The 15,079-nt window shown below is 40.9% G+C and overlaps 1 protein-coding gene across 7 annotated transcripts in view; it reads left to right on the forward strand.

Annotated features, from left to right (window-relative positions):
• PARN (poly(A)-specific ribonuclease) overlaps positions 1-15,079 on the forward strand; it is a 198,772-nt gene that overhangs the window by 142,915 nt on the left and 40,778 nt on the right. For all 7 annotated transcript variants that reach the window (XM_033235685.1, XM_033235686.1, XM_033235684.1 and 4 more), the window contains one exon: positions 8,107-8,296. In XM_033235685.1, the coding sequence (XP_033091576.1) occupies positions 8,107-8,296 (190 nt within the window). The remainder of the gene's footprint in view (positions 1-8,106; positions 8,297-15,079) is intronic.

A 15,079-nucleotide genomic window follows, 5' to 3' on the forward strand; every position in this document is an offset into this window, starting at 1 on the left:
GTGATTTAGGGCCTCAGGCTGGTGATTGCTCTGAGGGGAATAAGGAGAGGCCATCTTAAAGGGTGTCAGAGAGGGCACCTTTGACATTAAGGCACACGCTGGTATTAGAGGAGTAGGATTTGGGCCTGTGAAGTAGGCAGAGGCCACTCTTGACACACACCACTTCTGATCGTGGAGTAACACACCAGGTTATCACACAGGGACTCTTTCCAGCATTTGCACAAAGCTGTTGGGTGGAGAGATGGACACACTCTGCTTCCTTGCAGACAGATGCATGCCTGTGTTAACTCTACGTGACACAAACCGAGTCCCTTCCAGTGCATGTGGTGTAGTGGAAAGAATGTAGGCTTTGGTTGGGGTCCCAGCCTACACATGTGTAATCTTTGGGACCTTGGGACAGTCCCTTTTTATGAGTCTCAGTGTCCTTATGTATAAAGCTAGGATAATGCTGACAGGATTTTCTCTGCTAACAGAAGAAATAGCCAATAAATAGTTCTCTTTCTTTGTTTTGTTTTATTTTTATTTATTTATTTATTTATTTGAGACAGGGTCTCACTTTGTCAACTTGGCTGGAGTGCAATGGCACAATCTCAGCTCACTGCAACCTCCACCTCCCAGGCTCAAACAATCCTCCTGCCTCACCCCTCCGAGTATCTGGGACTACAGGCATGCCTCGCTAATCTTTGTATTTTAAGTAGAGACAGGGTTTCACCATGTTACCCAGGCTAGTCTTGAACTGCTGGACTCAAGTGATCCGCTGGCCTTGGCCTCCCAAAGTGCTGGGATTACAGGCATGAGCCACCATGTCCAGTCCTCTTTGTTGTAACCATTGGATTAATACGAATATAGGCAATTCCCTTAGATATTGACAACTTGATGTTTGCTGAGAATGGCCATGGCAAAAAATGCAGGACTAATGGTGTGTAACTGCTTCAGCAGTTTCCTAGTACACCCTCCCGAGCCCCAAACAGTTGCTACAATAAACTGGTTTCAGCCCTCTAAGAAGCAGACTGCAAAAACGCCCTTGGCCGCCGAGCAAGGCTGAAGTCTGGCATCAGAGCCACAGTAGACATGTATACTACATGTGTCCCACTCAGGGGCTCCACTTCCATGGGACCGAAGATGTTGAAACAGGAGTAAGTTTGAGCTAATCTTAAAGAGACCTTCTCACTTAAGCAGATTGTATTGGAAGTGGCCTTTAGTAGTTGGACAGGGTAAACAATGGAAAAGCTAGAATTTTTTTTTTTTTTTGAGTCTCGCTCAGTCGCCAGGCTGTAGTGCGGTGGCACGATCTCGGCTCACTGCAACCTCCACCTCCCATGTTCAAGCGATTCTCCTGCCTCAGCCTCCTGAGTAGTTGGGATTACAGGCGCGCTAGAAATTTTGTTTGTTTAAAACGTAATGAACATCTGTGAAACCACCACTCAACCAAAGAATTAAAACATTACTAATAAATTACATCTACCTATTGTTCTTCTCCTGTCTAGTTCTCCTGATTACCTTCCAGCACCAGCTATTCTACTGAAGTTTGTGGTGATCATCTTCTTGCTATTTTTTGTTCTCCCTCTCATACACACCCCCACCACGTGTGTATGTATGTGTGTTGTGGGGCGTGAGGGGGATTGCATTTATCATTCACCGTTACATCACTGAGATTCATCCATTTTATTCTGTGTAACTGTAGTTCACTCATATTTTCTCTTAGACAATATTCCATTGTGTGAATGTAGTGCAGATTTGTCCGTTTACCCAAGGATAAGGATTTGGAGCCCTCCCTCTCTTTCTCTTTCTTTTTAGCTGTTATGAACAGTTCTTTTTTGAAAACTCTTGTATTGATCTCTTATTATTCATGAGTGAAATTGCAGGGTCATAGGGAGTGAGAATGATCACCTTTAAGTGAGAACACTAACTTGTTTTCCAAAATGGTCGTACAACCACTGGGGATCCTGTTGCGCCACACCTTCCCAATAATTGGTATTAACGTTTTTGTAATTTTTGCCAACGCAGTAGGTATAGAGCCATGTCTCGTTATAGTCATGATTTGCCTTTGTCTGTGGCTGAGCACCTCTGCGTATGTGCACTGGCCTCACTCACCTCCCCCTGTGCAGTGACTGTACGTGCTTCTCATGCCTTGTGCCCACTTTTCTGCAGTTGTTTCCTTACTAGTTTCTGGCTGTTTTTATGTATTCTAGTGCTAATCCTGTCAGTTGAATGTCTTACAAATATCTTCTCCCAGTTTATAGATTGCCTTTCTTCCCTTTAAAGTGTCTTCTGATGGACAAAGGCTTTAATATTAATGTAGCCAAACTTATTGATCTTTTCTTTTATGCCTATCCTTTTTTCTATCTTCGTAAATTCTTCCCTACTTCAAGCTCAGAAAGATACTCACTTATATTTTCTTTTCAAGTTCTCAGAGTTTGCTTTTTGCTTTTGACATTTAAGCTCTTCATCCATCTGGAGTGAATTTTTCAGCATGGTGTGACTAAGAATCCAATTTCTTTTTTTTTTTTTTTTTTTCTATGGATAAACAATTTTTCCAGCTTTTCCTTTTCCTGACCGTTCTGTCAAAAATCAAAGTTTCACAGATGTATATGTGTTTTTCTAGGCTCTTAGAATTCTGTACCATCGGTCAGTTTATCTCAGCACCATTACTCCACTGTCTCAATTCCTATAGCTTTACAATAGACTTTTTACCTAGTAAAGCAAGTCCCCCTTCCCATGCTTTTTTAGAAATGTCCCAGCTATTGTTGGCCCTTTTGTTCTAATTTTAGAATTCATCTTTCAGGTTTCCCAGAATAACTGAGGTTTAATTGATGTATAATAAAATGATGTGCAGTTCTGTGCCACAATAAATGCGTACAGTAATGTAATCAGCACTGCAATCAGGATATAGAATAGTTCTGTCACCCTCAAAATGCCCTCCCGCTCTTTGTAGTCAACTTCCTCTCCCATTCCAGCCCCCCAGCACCAGCCCAGGCTCTCACAACCACTGTTGTTTTCTACTGAGATTTTTTTTTCTTACTTTTAATTTTTTTCAATATTTAATTAAAATGTTGGAGGCCAACTCTGGACACACTGCCTGTGAGTTAGCCCTGTTCCACAGAAGCTGTTTAAAAAATAAAATAAAATGTTGGAATATTTTTGCTGGAGTTGCAGTAAATCTATAAGTCAGTTTAGGAAGGAATCTACATCTTATGTTGTCTTCCTGTTCATAAACATAATGCATCAACTTAGTTGGAAAAGTCTTTGATTGACAGTAGTAGAAAGTTATTTTTTTAAAAAGTCTAAACATTTTAAGTAATTCCTTAATACAGGAAGCATTTTATAAGCTAATTGTCTACATAAACAAAATGCATATAAATACACAGTAGACATGTGGCAGTATTACATTGTTAAAATGTGTGTGTGTGTGTGTGTGTGTGTGTGTGTGTGTGTATGCCACATCCTGGTTCCATCCCAGCTTTGTTGCTTACCTACAAGACCTCAGGCAAGCTGTTTAGTTTCTCCGATGCTCAGTCTCTTTATTTGTGTGGTGACTAGAACATCCAAAGATTAAATGCTATGCTGTGTGCAGTGTCAAGAGACAATGGACCAGGCACAGTGAAGCCGGAGTGGTTGAGACTCTTATGTGAGGGAACTGCTCCCACTCACCTCCAGGGAAACAGGGAGGACTCTTGGCACGTTTGGTTCCCCAGTGGCTTTCACAAAGTGGCAAGACGGATAGATTGCCTTGAATCATTTCCCTGACAAATTTGGAAAAGGTTAGTGTTACCCAGCAGCCTGCTACATGCTGCTTCTGACAGGGGAGCTGGAATCACTGGAGGACACAGTTGACAGCCAATTCATTTTGCTGATTCATCCATTAGAGGCGTGGCTTCAAGCCAGAGCTTGGCTTCTAGATTAAAGGCCAAGAGCTGCAAAGCTGCTGGGACTCGAAGGAATGCTGGTAAATTATTGCCACGTGGAGGCCAGCAGTGAAAAGCAGACTGTTATTTATTTCCCCTTTTAAGTGATCCTAAATTCCAAATGTGCTCAGATAAATTCCCTCGCCATGGTTAGGGAGTTGTTTGTAACATTTGTCTATCAGCTGGGAGCTGAATTATTGAAAACAATCAGATACCATTAAATAGATTATCTCAGCTCCTCTATGACCCTGTCATCACCTTTGCTTTCATGGGGAATATTGACCCAAGCCTCCTCTCCTACTTGGTAATCCAAATTAAACTTGAGAGAAGGATTTTTTTCGAGGTAGGGTCTTGCTGTGTTGCCCAGGCTGGAGTGAGTACAATGGTGCACTCATGGCTCACTGCAGACTTGACTTCCTGAGCTCAGTCGATCCTCTCACCTCAGCCTCCCTAATAACTGAGACTGTAGTCTCAAGTCACCACATCTGGCTAATTTTTGTATTTTTTTGTAGAGAACAGGGTTTTGCCCCGTTGTCCAGGCTGGTCTCGAACTCCTGGGCTCAAGCAGTCCTCCTGCCTTGGCCTCCCAGAGTGCTGGGACTCTAGGCATGAGCGATCACACCTGACAACAGAGGGATTATTGCAGATGTCATCCCTTTTGGGTGTGCTTGCAAAATAAACCTTTTAGATTAAAGGATGCAATAGCCAGGCCGGGCATGGTGGCTCACACCCATAATCCCAGCACTTTGGGAGGCCAAGGCAGGCAGATCACTTGAGCCCAGGAGTTTGAGACCACCCTGGCCAACAACGCGAAACCCTGTCTCTGTGAAAGTTACAGAAATTACCCGGGTGTGGTGGTGTTCGCATGTAGTTTCCGCTATTCAGGAGGCTGAGGCACGAGAATCACTTGAACCTGGGTGGTGGAAGTTGCAATGAGCCTAGATTGTGCCACTGTACTCCAGCTTAGGCAAAAGAGCGAGACTTTGTCTCAAATAAATAAATAATAAATTAATAAAAATAAAGAACTTTCTTAAAAAAAAAGAAATAGAAGAAAATCCAGGAGATGCTCATTGGTTAACAATTGGTACAGAATAATGATGGTAGAACCAATGGGTTCTCATATATCCACTTTGATAGATGAACATATTTTAATCTATCACAAGCTTAGGGAATCACAAGTTTACAGGGAAATCACCACTACATAAATCTGGTATGTGACAGTGTGACCTTTAAGAGAGGGTGGAGATTGTGTCTTGATTTACCAAATACCTGACATAGTTCCTGGGACAAAAACACTCAGTAAGCAGTTACCACATGGAAGAATGGGTGGACAATGTTTACTGGATGTAACTTGTTGGGAGGCTGGGTCAATGAGTGAAAAATAACAGAAATATGACACATTAAAAGTAAGAAAAACAACTGTTCCAAGGAATAAGATTTTCAGGAAAGGATCGTATTTCTGTGGCTCTCTGATATGAGCAACTTTACTCAATAGCACGTCTCCAGAACCGCCTGCTTTCACCGCTTATCTCCTGAGTGAGGTAGAGCATGCTGTTTTGAGCTCACATTTCAGTAACCCACTCGACTTCTTTGGGAGACGTTGTATAATATGAACATTCTCTGACACTTTTTTTTTTTTTTAGACATAGGGGTCTCACAGTGTTGCCCAGGTTGGTCTTCAACCCCATGGGCTCAAGTTATCCTCCTGCCTTGGCCTCCCAAAGTGCTGAGATTACAAGTGTGAGCCACTGTGCCCTGCCTCTCTAATACTTTGAGGGTTTTTTTTTCCCTTGTTCTCTTTAACTCTAGAGTGAATATTTAAAAGGACACAAACTTCTTAGTAAAAATTTGTTTTCTGAAGAAATAGAGTATTTTCCTGTTTTGTTCTGTTTTTTAGGTAAGTAAATATTTAGGGCATGACATTCCAGAAACCTTTGTTGCACTAAGTTTTGGTGAAATCTGGCCTAGTTGAAGATTAAAATGTGTCAGGTGCCGGATGTGGGACATCTGCCTCTCATACAGTTGTCTTTCCCTCTGTTTTAAGGTCCCTGGTAAACTGGATTCCCTTGTCCAGTGCCAACATTCCCAAAGCCTGCATGCTCGTCACCAGCACTGTATTCTGCTCTGCGTTCAGTCACATCATTTTTATTGAGAACTATTCCATATGCAGGGGTTTTCTAGGTGCAGGTAGACAGATTCTGCTTCTGACATCATGGCACTTTGCAGCTACCAGGTACAAGGCAGCCCTGAACAGTGTGGCCAGGCTCTTAGGGTCTCACTGCCAGTGTGGGTAATAGTTGTTGGCAGTGATAGTGGGCTAGGAATGCGTATGCCCAAACTGGAAGCCAGAAGTAACAAATGGGCACCAAGAGGCCATCATTGATCCTCACTCCCATGCTGCCATCGTGATCCATCCACAGCAGCCTCAGAAGAGGGGGCAGCATGGGATCAGAACACAACTGATCTGGCCTTAGTCTGAAACATTAACCCCAAGGGGGGATTAAGCCCCAGCTTTCAAGTACCCCTGCCAGCCAGAGCGCATTACGGAGAATTAGCAGTCTTTTAAGGCGGAAGGAGCAGAGGCATGTCCTAAGTATTGTGCAGCTGTCTTAAATTTGCAGAGTACATGGGAGCTAAGCTATGAGCATGCAAAGGCATAAGAATGATGTACTTTGGGAACTCCAGGGGAAGGAGAGGAGGGGGCGAGGTATAAAAGACTGTACATTGGGTGCAGTGTACACTGCTCAGGTGACAGGTGCACCAAAACTCAGAAATCACCACTGAAGAACTTTTCCATGCAACCACATACCACCTCTTCCCCTAAAACTACTGAAATAAGATAAATAAAATACAAAAAAAAAATGCATATGTAGTATAATTCCAGTTATAGGTAGCTTAAGAGAAGGCAAAATTAAGCCCTGATGATAGCAGTGGTGACAGCAAAGTTATCACATTGAGGAAGATAATGCCATAATTGTACTACACATCTGAGGTGTCTTTGTCCAGTGAAGGAGGGGTGGGAGGTTGTCTAAAAACAGGCATGAGGGTGAGGGGGATGTTCTTTATCTTAATTCGCTTGATGGACGACATGTAGGTGTACAAATTTGTTTAAAACTCATTGTAACAAAACAGGTAATAAAGTTAAAAAATAAATAAATAAATAACAAAATGAAAATTACTTCCAAAAATTTTTTTTTGCGGAGTCCAGAGTGAGATACAGAGTGATGAGAAGGACCCTGGGCCGGGCATGGTGGCTCACGCCTGTAATCCCAGCACTTTGGGAGGCCGAGGCGGGTGGATCACAAGGTCAGGAGATCAAGACCATCCTGGCTAACATGGTGAAACCCCGTCTCTACTAAAATACGAAAAATTAGCCAGGCGTGGTGGCGGGCGCCTGTAGTCCCAGCTACTCAGGAGGCTGAGGCAGGAGAATGGCATGAACCCGGGAGGCGGAGCTTGCGGTGAGCTGAGATTGCGCCATTGCACTCCAGCCTGGGCAACAGAGCAAGACTCCATCTCAAAAAAAAAACAACAACAATAACAACAAAAGAAGGACCCTGGTATTAGGGTTTGAGGAACCTGGTTTTGCATCTTATCCCTGCCACTTACCCAGGGGTGATCTGCAGCAAACCCCTGACCTCTGTGACCCTGCTTTCTCACATGTGAAAACATTTCCTCTCTTACAAGTATACTATGAAGATTAGATATAATGCATGTAAAACACTGCACACAGACTTACAGGAGATCTTCAGTGTATGACACAGTAATCACCACCACTGGCAATATTGTTTTTTGTTGTCATTTTATTTTAGGAAAATAGTGAGGATTTACAGTTTTTCCTTAGTGTTTTATTTTCATTTTGTTACTCTGAAAATGAATAATATCCAAATAGTAATGTTGACTGCAAATATTTTGAAAATTAGTATTTTACTTACATCATTATGGTTCTTTACAGTTTATAAAGCACTTTCACGCTGAAAAGGAGATTGAGGAGCAATGACTTTTTTTCCAGATGAGAAAACTCAGACTTGGAGAGTTTACAGGGTGTACCCGAGGTCATTTGTCTTCCAGGTGGCAGAACCAGGGGTCAGACCTCAGTCCTGATGGGGCTCCTTTGACCACCTTAGGCCACATTTCAAAAGTGGTATCTTTGGAGCTAGGCCAGACTTTGGTAAGCATTTTTTTTTTCTTTTCCTTGTAGCTGTCAATACCAGCAAATATGCAGAAAGCTATCGGATTCAAACCTATGCTGAATATATGGGGAAAAAACAGGAAGAGAAGCAGATCAAAAGAAAGTGGACTGAAGATGGCTGGAAGGAGGCTGACAGCAAACGGTTAAACCCCCAGTGCATACCCTACGCCCTGCAGAATCACTATTACCGCAACAATAGGTAAGGGCTCTCAGCTGTTCATTTAAAAGGCCAGAGTTCTAGCAATAGCTTTTCTTGTTACTTCTTATAGGACTGTAAGTACTAAATCTGACTTTTGAGAAAGATGGCGTTTCTAACTTTTCACATCATTTCAGAAGTGACTACGAGCTGAATTCCCTTCCCTGTATTTTAGAGACTGCTTTATAGACCACAGCTATTTTGGCTAACCCTCACAAAACCTCTTTGAGGTAGACAGGATTTTTTTTTTTTTTTTTTTTGAGAGAGGGTCTCATTCTATTGCCCAGGCTGGAGTGCAGTGGCACAATCACAGCTCACTGCAGCTTCGACCTCCTGGGTTCAAGTGATCCTCCAACCTCAACCTGAGTAGCCGGGACTACAGGTACGCACCACAACGCCTGACTAATTTTTGATATTTTGTAGACATGAGGTCTCACTATATTGCCCAGGCTGGTCTCAAATTCCTGGATGCAAATGATACTCTCACCTCGGCCTCCCAAAGTGCTGTGATTACAGGTGTGAACCACTGTGCATGGCCCAGGATATGTCTTATTCCCATTTTAGGAATGAGGAGATGGAGGCTCTGTGTCTTCTTCAGTAGTTCTGTGAGAGAACCAGGATTAGAACTGAACTCGTGTGTCTCGTCCCTTGCTCTTCTCAGTACGACTGCCTCTGCCTGATCTCCTGAGCTTTCAGATCCTATGGATACTGAACCATGTGCCTACTGTAGAAAGAATGCTTGACTCACACTTCCTTTTACCACCCATAATCCTCCCTGTAGAAGATAAATGTTGGCAACATTTGGTATCTTTGTGAAACTACAAAACACATATAGAAAATGGAAAAAGTGTATACATACATATGTTCATTATAGAAAATTGTGAAGTTTAGAACAATGTGAATTAACAAGAGAAAAAAATTAACCATAATCCCAACACCCAGAAGCAATCACTGTTAATATTTCAGATTGCCCTCTGTACTTTAAAAATGGTTTTTTAGAGATTAAAGAAATTGAGATATGATTAAGATAAAGTAAAATGCAGAGATCGTAAATGTTTAGTTCAAAGAGTTTTAACAGTTGTATGCAGTCATATAACCTCCAACCAAAGCGAGATACATAGCATTTCTATTTCCCTTGAACTTCCTTGTGTCCGTTTTCAAACAATCCCAAATTCCCACTACAATTCCCATGACCCTAAGCAACCATTTTTAAATTTTTACCACTCTAAGATTAGTTTCACCTATTCTTGGAATTTATAAAAAATAGAATCGTTTGGCATTGTGTTTAACTTTTTTGCTTAATATATTTTTAAAATTCATCCTTGATATTGCGTCTCAGTAGTTTTTTTAAATTGTTGAGTAGTATTTAATTATGTAAATATGCAACATTTATTTTACCCCCATTCTCTTGATGGTGGACATTTGAATTGTTTCTCATTTGGGGCTATTATCAGTAAGGCTGCTGTGAATGTTTTTTTTGTCTGCATATGTAGGAGTAGAATTATTGATTTTTAGGATAAGTATGTGTTTAAACTTTATAAGAGCAAAGAAACAGCTCTCCAAAGTGGATATAGCATTTTATAGTATGAGTTTGATATGCCATTTTATTGTGTGAGTTTTATTTACTCCACATCCTTGTCAGCATTTCATGCTGTTAATCTTTTATTTATTTATTTATTTATTTATTTATTTATTTATTTTTTGAGACAGGTCTTGCTCTTTTTCCCAGGCTGGAGTGCAGTAGCGCGATCTTGGCTCACTGCAACCTCCTTCCTGGGATCAAGCGATTCACAGGCCTCTGCTTCCCGAGAAGCTGCGACTACAGATGCGCACCACCTCACCCAGCTAATTTTTGTATTTTTAGTAGAGATGGTGTTTTGCCACATTGGCCAGGCTGGTCTCGAACTCCTGACCTCAAGTGATCCGCCTGCCTCAGCCTCCCAAAGTGTTGGGATTACAGGCATGAGCCACTGCACCTGACTGTCAATCTTTTAACTTTAATCATCTTAGAGGGAATGAAACAGTATTGCGTTGTGGTTTTAATTTGCATTTCTCTCATCACTAATGATATTGACTACCATTTAATGTTCTTGTTGACCATTGAGGTGGCTTTTTAAGTCTCTTGCCCTTTTTAAAATTGGGTTGTTTGTCTTTTTGCTATTAACTTATAGTTCTTGTATGTAATCCGGATACATAGCCTTTGTCAGATGTTTGTGCTGCATGTGTATTTTTTTGGTTCTGTGGTTTACCTATTCATTTCTTTGTGATGTTTTTAAATGAGCACATATTTTTTACCTGTTCTTCTTTTCTTTTGAGACAGTCTTGCTTTGTTGTCTAGGCTGGAGTACAGTGGTGCAATCTCAGCTCACTGCCACCTCTGCCTGTCAGGCTCAAGTGATTCTCGTGCCTCAACTTCCGGAGTAGATTACAGATGTGCGCCACCACACCTGGGTAATTTTTGTATTTTTAGTAGAAACAGGGTTTCGCCGTGTTGCCCAGGGTGGTCTCGAACTCCTGGCCTCAAGTGATCCGGCAGCCTCGGCCTCCCAAAGTACTGGGATTACAGGTGTGAACTACCACACCCAGCCAGATATCTTTTATTTTCATGAAGTCCTGTTAATTAAGTTTTTCCTTTTATTGTTAGTGGATTCCCCCCCTCCCCTCAAAATATTTGCCTACCCTAAGGTTGCAGTGATTGTCTCTTCTTTTTTTTTTTTTTTTTTTTTTGGTAGAAGGTTTGAAATTTTAACTTTTACATTTAGGTCATGACCCATTTCAAATTAATTGTGTATGTGGAGTGAGATATGGAGATCAGGGTTTATTTTTTCCCATATGACTGACTGGTTGTTCCAACAACATTTTAACAATTTGTTTAAAAGAGTTTTCTTCCTTTATTGGTTTGACTCACTCAGCCACCCAAATAGCTGGGGACTACAGCTACTTGCCACCACTCCTGACTAATTTTAAAAATTTTTTTTAGTAGAGACAGAGTCTCACTGTGTTTCCCAAGCTGGTCTCGAACTCCTGGGTTCAAGTGAACCTCCCACCTCGACCTCTTAAAGCGTTAGTATTATAGGTGTGAGCCACCAGGCCTGGCCTGGAATTGTTTCCTAAATGTCATTTTCAAACTGTTTGCTGCTTTTGTATAGAAATATAATTCATTGTTGCCGGGCATAGTGGCTCACGCCTGTAATCTCAACACTTTGGGAGGCCAAGGCGGGTGGATCCCCTGAGGTCAGGAATTCAAGACCAGCCTGGCCAAACACTGTCTCTACTTAAAATAAAAGAATTAGCTGGCTGTGGTGGCAGGTGACTATAATCCCAGCTACTCGGGAGGCTGAGGGCAGGAGAATCACTTGAACCTGGGAGGTGGAGGTTGCAGTGAGCCGAGATAGCGCCATTGCACTCCAGCCTGGGGCACAAGAGCAAGACTTCATCTTAAAAAAGAAAGAAATATAATTCATTGTTATATATTGACTTCATATCTTGCAACCTTTTTAAATTCAGTTATTTGTTCTTATAGGATTTTAAAAAATATTCCATAAGATTTTCTATGTGCACAATTATGTTGTATGCTATTAACAAGTTTTATATGTTTTCTAGTCTTTATGTCTTTTATTTATTTTTCTTGCCTTATTGCACTGACCAGCACCTTTAGTATATGGTTAAATAGAAATAGAGAGAGTGGATATCCCTGCCTTGTTTCTAGTATTAGGGTGGAGAAGTTCAATGTTTCCCCATTAAGTAAGATTTTAGTAAGAATGTTCATACACATTCTTTTTCAGATTGAGGAAGTTGCTTTCCATTTCTAGTACGTTAAGAAATCATTCAACATCACAAGTGGATATTGAATCTTTTCAGGTGCTCTTTCTGTATCTTTAAAAATTGTCTTATGGGTTTTGTCTTTTATTTATTTATTTTTAATATTTCTGAGACAGTGTCTGTTGCCCAGGCTAGAGTGCTGTGGCATAATCATAGCTCACGGCAGCCTTGAACTCCTGGGCTCAAGGGATCATCCCACCTCAGCCTCCTGAGTAGCTGGGACTATAGGTGTGTACCACCACACTTGGCTAATTTTTTTATTTTTGTAGAGACAAGAGTCTCACTATGTTACTCAGGCTGGTCTTGGACCCTTTGGCCTCAAGAGATCCTCCCACCTCCCAGAGTGCTGGTATTAGGTAGCTGTGCATCTGGCCATCCTTTATTTTGTTAATATTTTGAATTACACTAATTGATATTTGAATGTTTAATCAGATTTATATGCCTGAAAGAAATCCCACTTGGCTGTAAAGTATTATCCTTTTAATATGTTGTTGGATTTGATTGCTGATATTGTGTTAAATATTTTTTGCATCTCTGTTCATGAGGAATATTAAACTATAATTTTCTTTTCTTTTCTTTTCTTTTTTTGAGACAGAGTCTCGCTCTGTCGCCAGGCTAGAGTGTGCAGTGGCGCAATCTCGGCTCACTGCAACCTCTGACTCCCTGGTTCAAGCGATTTTCCTGCCTCAGCCTCCCGAGTAGCTGGGATTACAAGCACACACCACCATACCCAGCTAAACTTTTTTTATTTTTAGTAGAGACGAAGTTTCACCATGTTGGCCAGGATGGTCTCGAACTCCTGACCTCATGATCCACCCGCCTTGGCCTCCCAAAGTGCTGGGATTACAGGTGTGAGCCACTGCGCCCAGCCTATAATTTTCTATCTTTGTCAAGTTTTGGTATCAGGGTTATGTTGATCTCATAATAATAATAATTATTATTATTATTATAAAATATTTATTATTTTATACTTATTATTTCATATTTTATATTATATATTATTTTATATAAATTATATTTTATATAAATATAAAATATTATTTTTTTTTTTTAGACAAAGTCTTGCTCTGTTGCCAGGCTGGAGTGTAGTGGTGCAATCTCGGCTCACTGAAACCTCCAACTCCCTGGTTCAGGAGATTCTCCTGCCTCAGCCTGCTGAGTAGCTGGGATTACAGGCATGTGCCATCACACCCAGCTAATTTTTTGCATTTTTAGTAGAGACCGGGTTTCACTGTGTTGGCCAGGCTGGTCTCGAACTTCTGACCTCAAATGATCCACCTGCCTTGACCTCCCAAAGTGCTGGGATTACAGGTATGAGCCACCACACCTTGCCTGTTTTCTTATACTTAGTGTTTGCATCGTATATTTTTGTTCAGTCTTTACTGGTAACTGGTTTGTCTTTATAATGAAAGTGTGTTTCTTATAAATTGCATATAGCTGGCTCTTGCTCCTGACAATCTCTGCCATATATAATGAACTAATGTTGAGGACAGATCTGCCTCCCATCTTGTGGTTTGTTTCCTGTTTGTCCTGTTTGTTCTGTGTCCCTCTGTTCCTCTTATTCTACTGCCTTTTGGTTGAATTATGTATTATTTAGTATTTGCTGATATTTTATCATCCCGTTTTATCTTCTCTATTGACTTTTTGCTTATACCGCTTTGTGTTGTTTTTTAAAGTCATTGTTCCAGATTGGTGGTTGGTAAACTACAGCTTTCAAACCAAATCTGGCCCACGTGGCTCACATGTTTTTATAAGGTTCTGTTGGAACACATCCTTGCCCATTCATTTATTTTTATTTTTATTTAAATAATTTTTTAATAGAGATGGGGTCTCGCTGTGTTACCTGGACTGGTCTTGAACTCCTTGATCCTCCCACCTCCGCCTCTCAAAGTGCTGGGCTTACAGGCACAAGCCACTGTGCCCAGCCACCCATTCATTTACATATTGCCTGTGGCTGCTTTTGAGTTACAGTGGCAAAGTTGGGTAGTTATGACAGAGACCTATGACCCCAAAACTCAAAATGTTTACTCTGTGATCCTTTAGAGAAAAGTTGACCCTTGCTGTGGAATTATACTGTCCAAGACGGTAGCCATTAACCACATGACTATTGAGTACTTGAAATGTTGCTAGTCCAAAATGAGATGGATTGTGAATATAACTACGCACCAGATTTTTTTTTTTTTTTTGAGACGGAGACTGCACACCAGATTTTGAAGAATGTAAACTATTAATCATTGTTTACATGCAGATTACATGTTGAAATAATATTTTTGATATATGAGGTTGAAATATTAAATTAATTTGGCTTCATTTTCTTTTTTAAATGGTAGATATTTGAACATTTTTAATTATATACCTGGTTACATTACATTTCTATTGGCCAAGCACTACTCTAAGATTATAATATGCATCTTTCAAGTATCACAGTCTTTTATTTTTATTTTCTCTTTTTGTTTTTGACAGTTTGTCTTCAAGCAAAAAATGTACTACTTCATGAACAGTTTGAGACTCTTAACAGTATATTTCCAATTACTCCCTTCCCCAATCCTTTGCAATCTTTTATCTTATATTTTACTTCTACATATTGTATAAACCCCATGGATACATTAGTGCTTTTATTCATTTTCTTTCTTTTTCTTTAAACAGTTATTAGTCTCTTAAATAAAATAAGAGATTAAAGTATGGGGGAAATGGCATAGGTATAAATTTAAAAATTCAGGCATCCATCATTAGAAAGGTACAGTTAAGATTCGGAGGGCAGGCCGGGCGCGGTGGCTCAAGCCTGTAATCCCAGCACTTTGGGAGGCCGAGGCAGGCGGATCACGAGGTCAGGAGATCGAGACCCTCCTGGCTAACACGGTGAAACCCCGTCTCTACTAAAAATACAAAAAACTAGCCGGGCGCGGTGGCGGGCGCCTGTAGTCCCAGCTACTCGGAGGCTGAGGCGGGAGAATGGCAGGAACC

The sequence above is a fragment of the Trachypithecus francoisi genome, unplaced genomic scaffold, assembly GCF_009764315.1.
Source record: "Trachypithecus francoisi isolate TF-2019V2 unplaced genomic scaffold, Tfra_2.0 Lachesis_group15, whole genome shotgun sequence".
In the NCBI taxonomy this organism is placed as follows: domain Eukaryota; kingdom Metazoa; phylum Chordata; class Mammalia; order Primates; family Cercopithecidae; genus Trachypithecus; species Trachypithecus francoisi.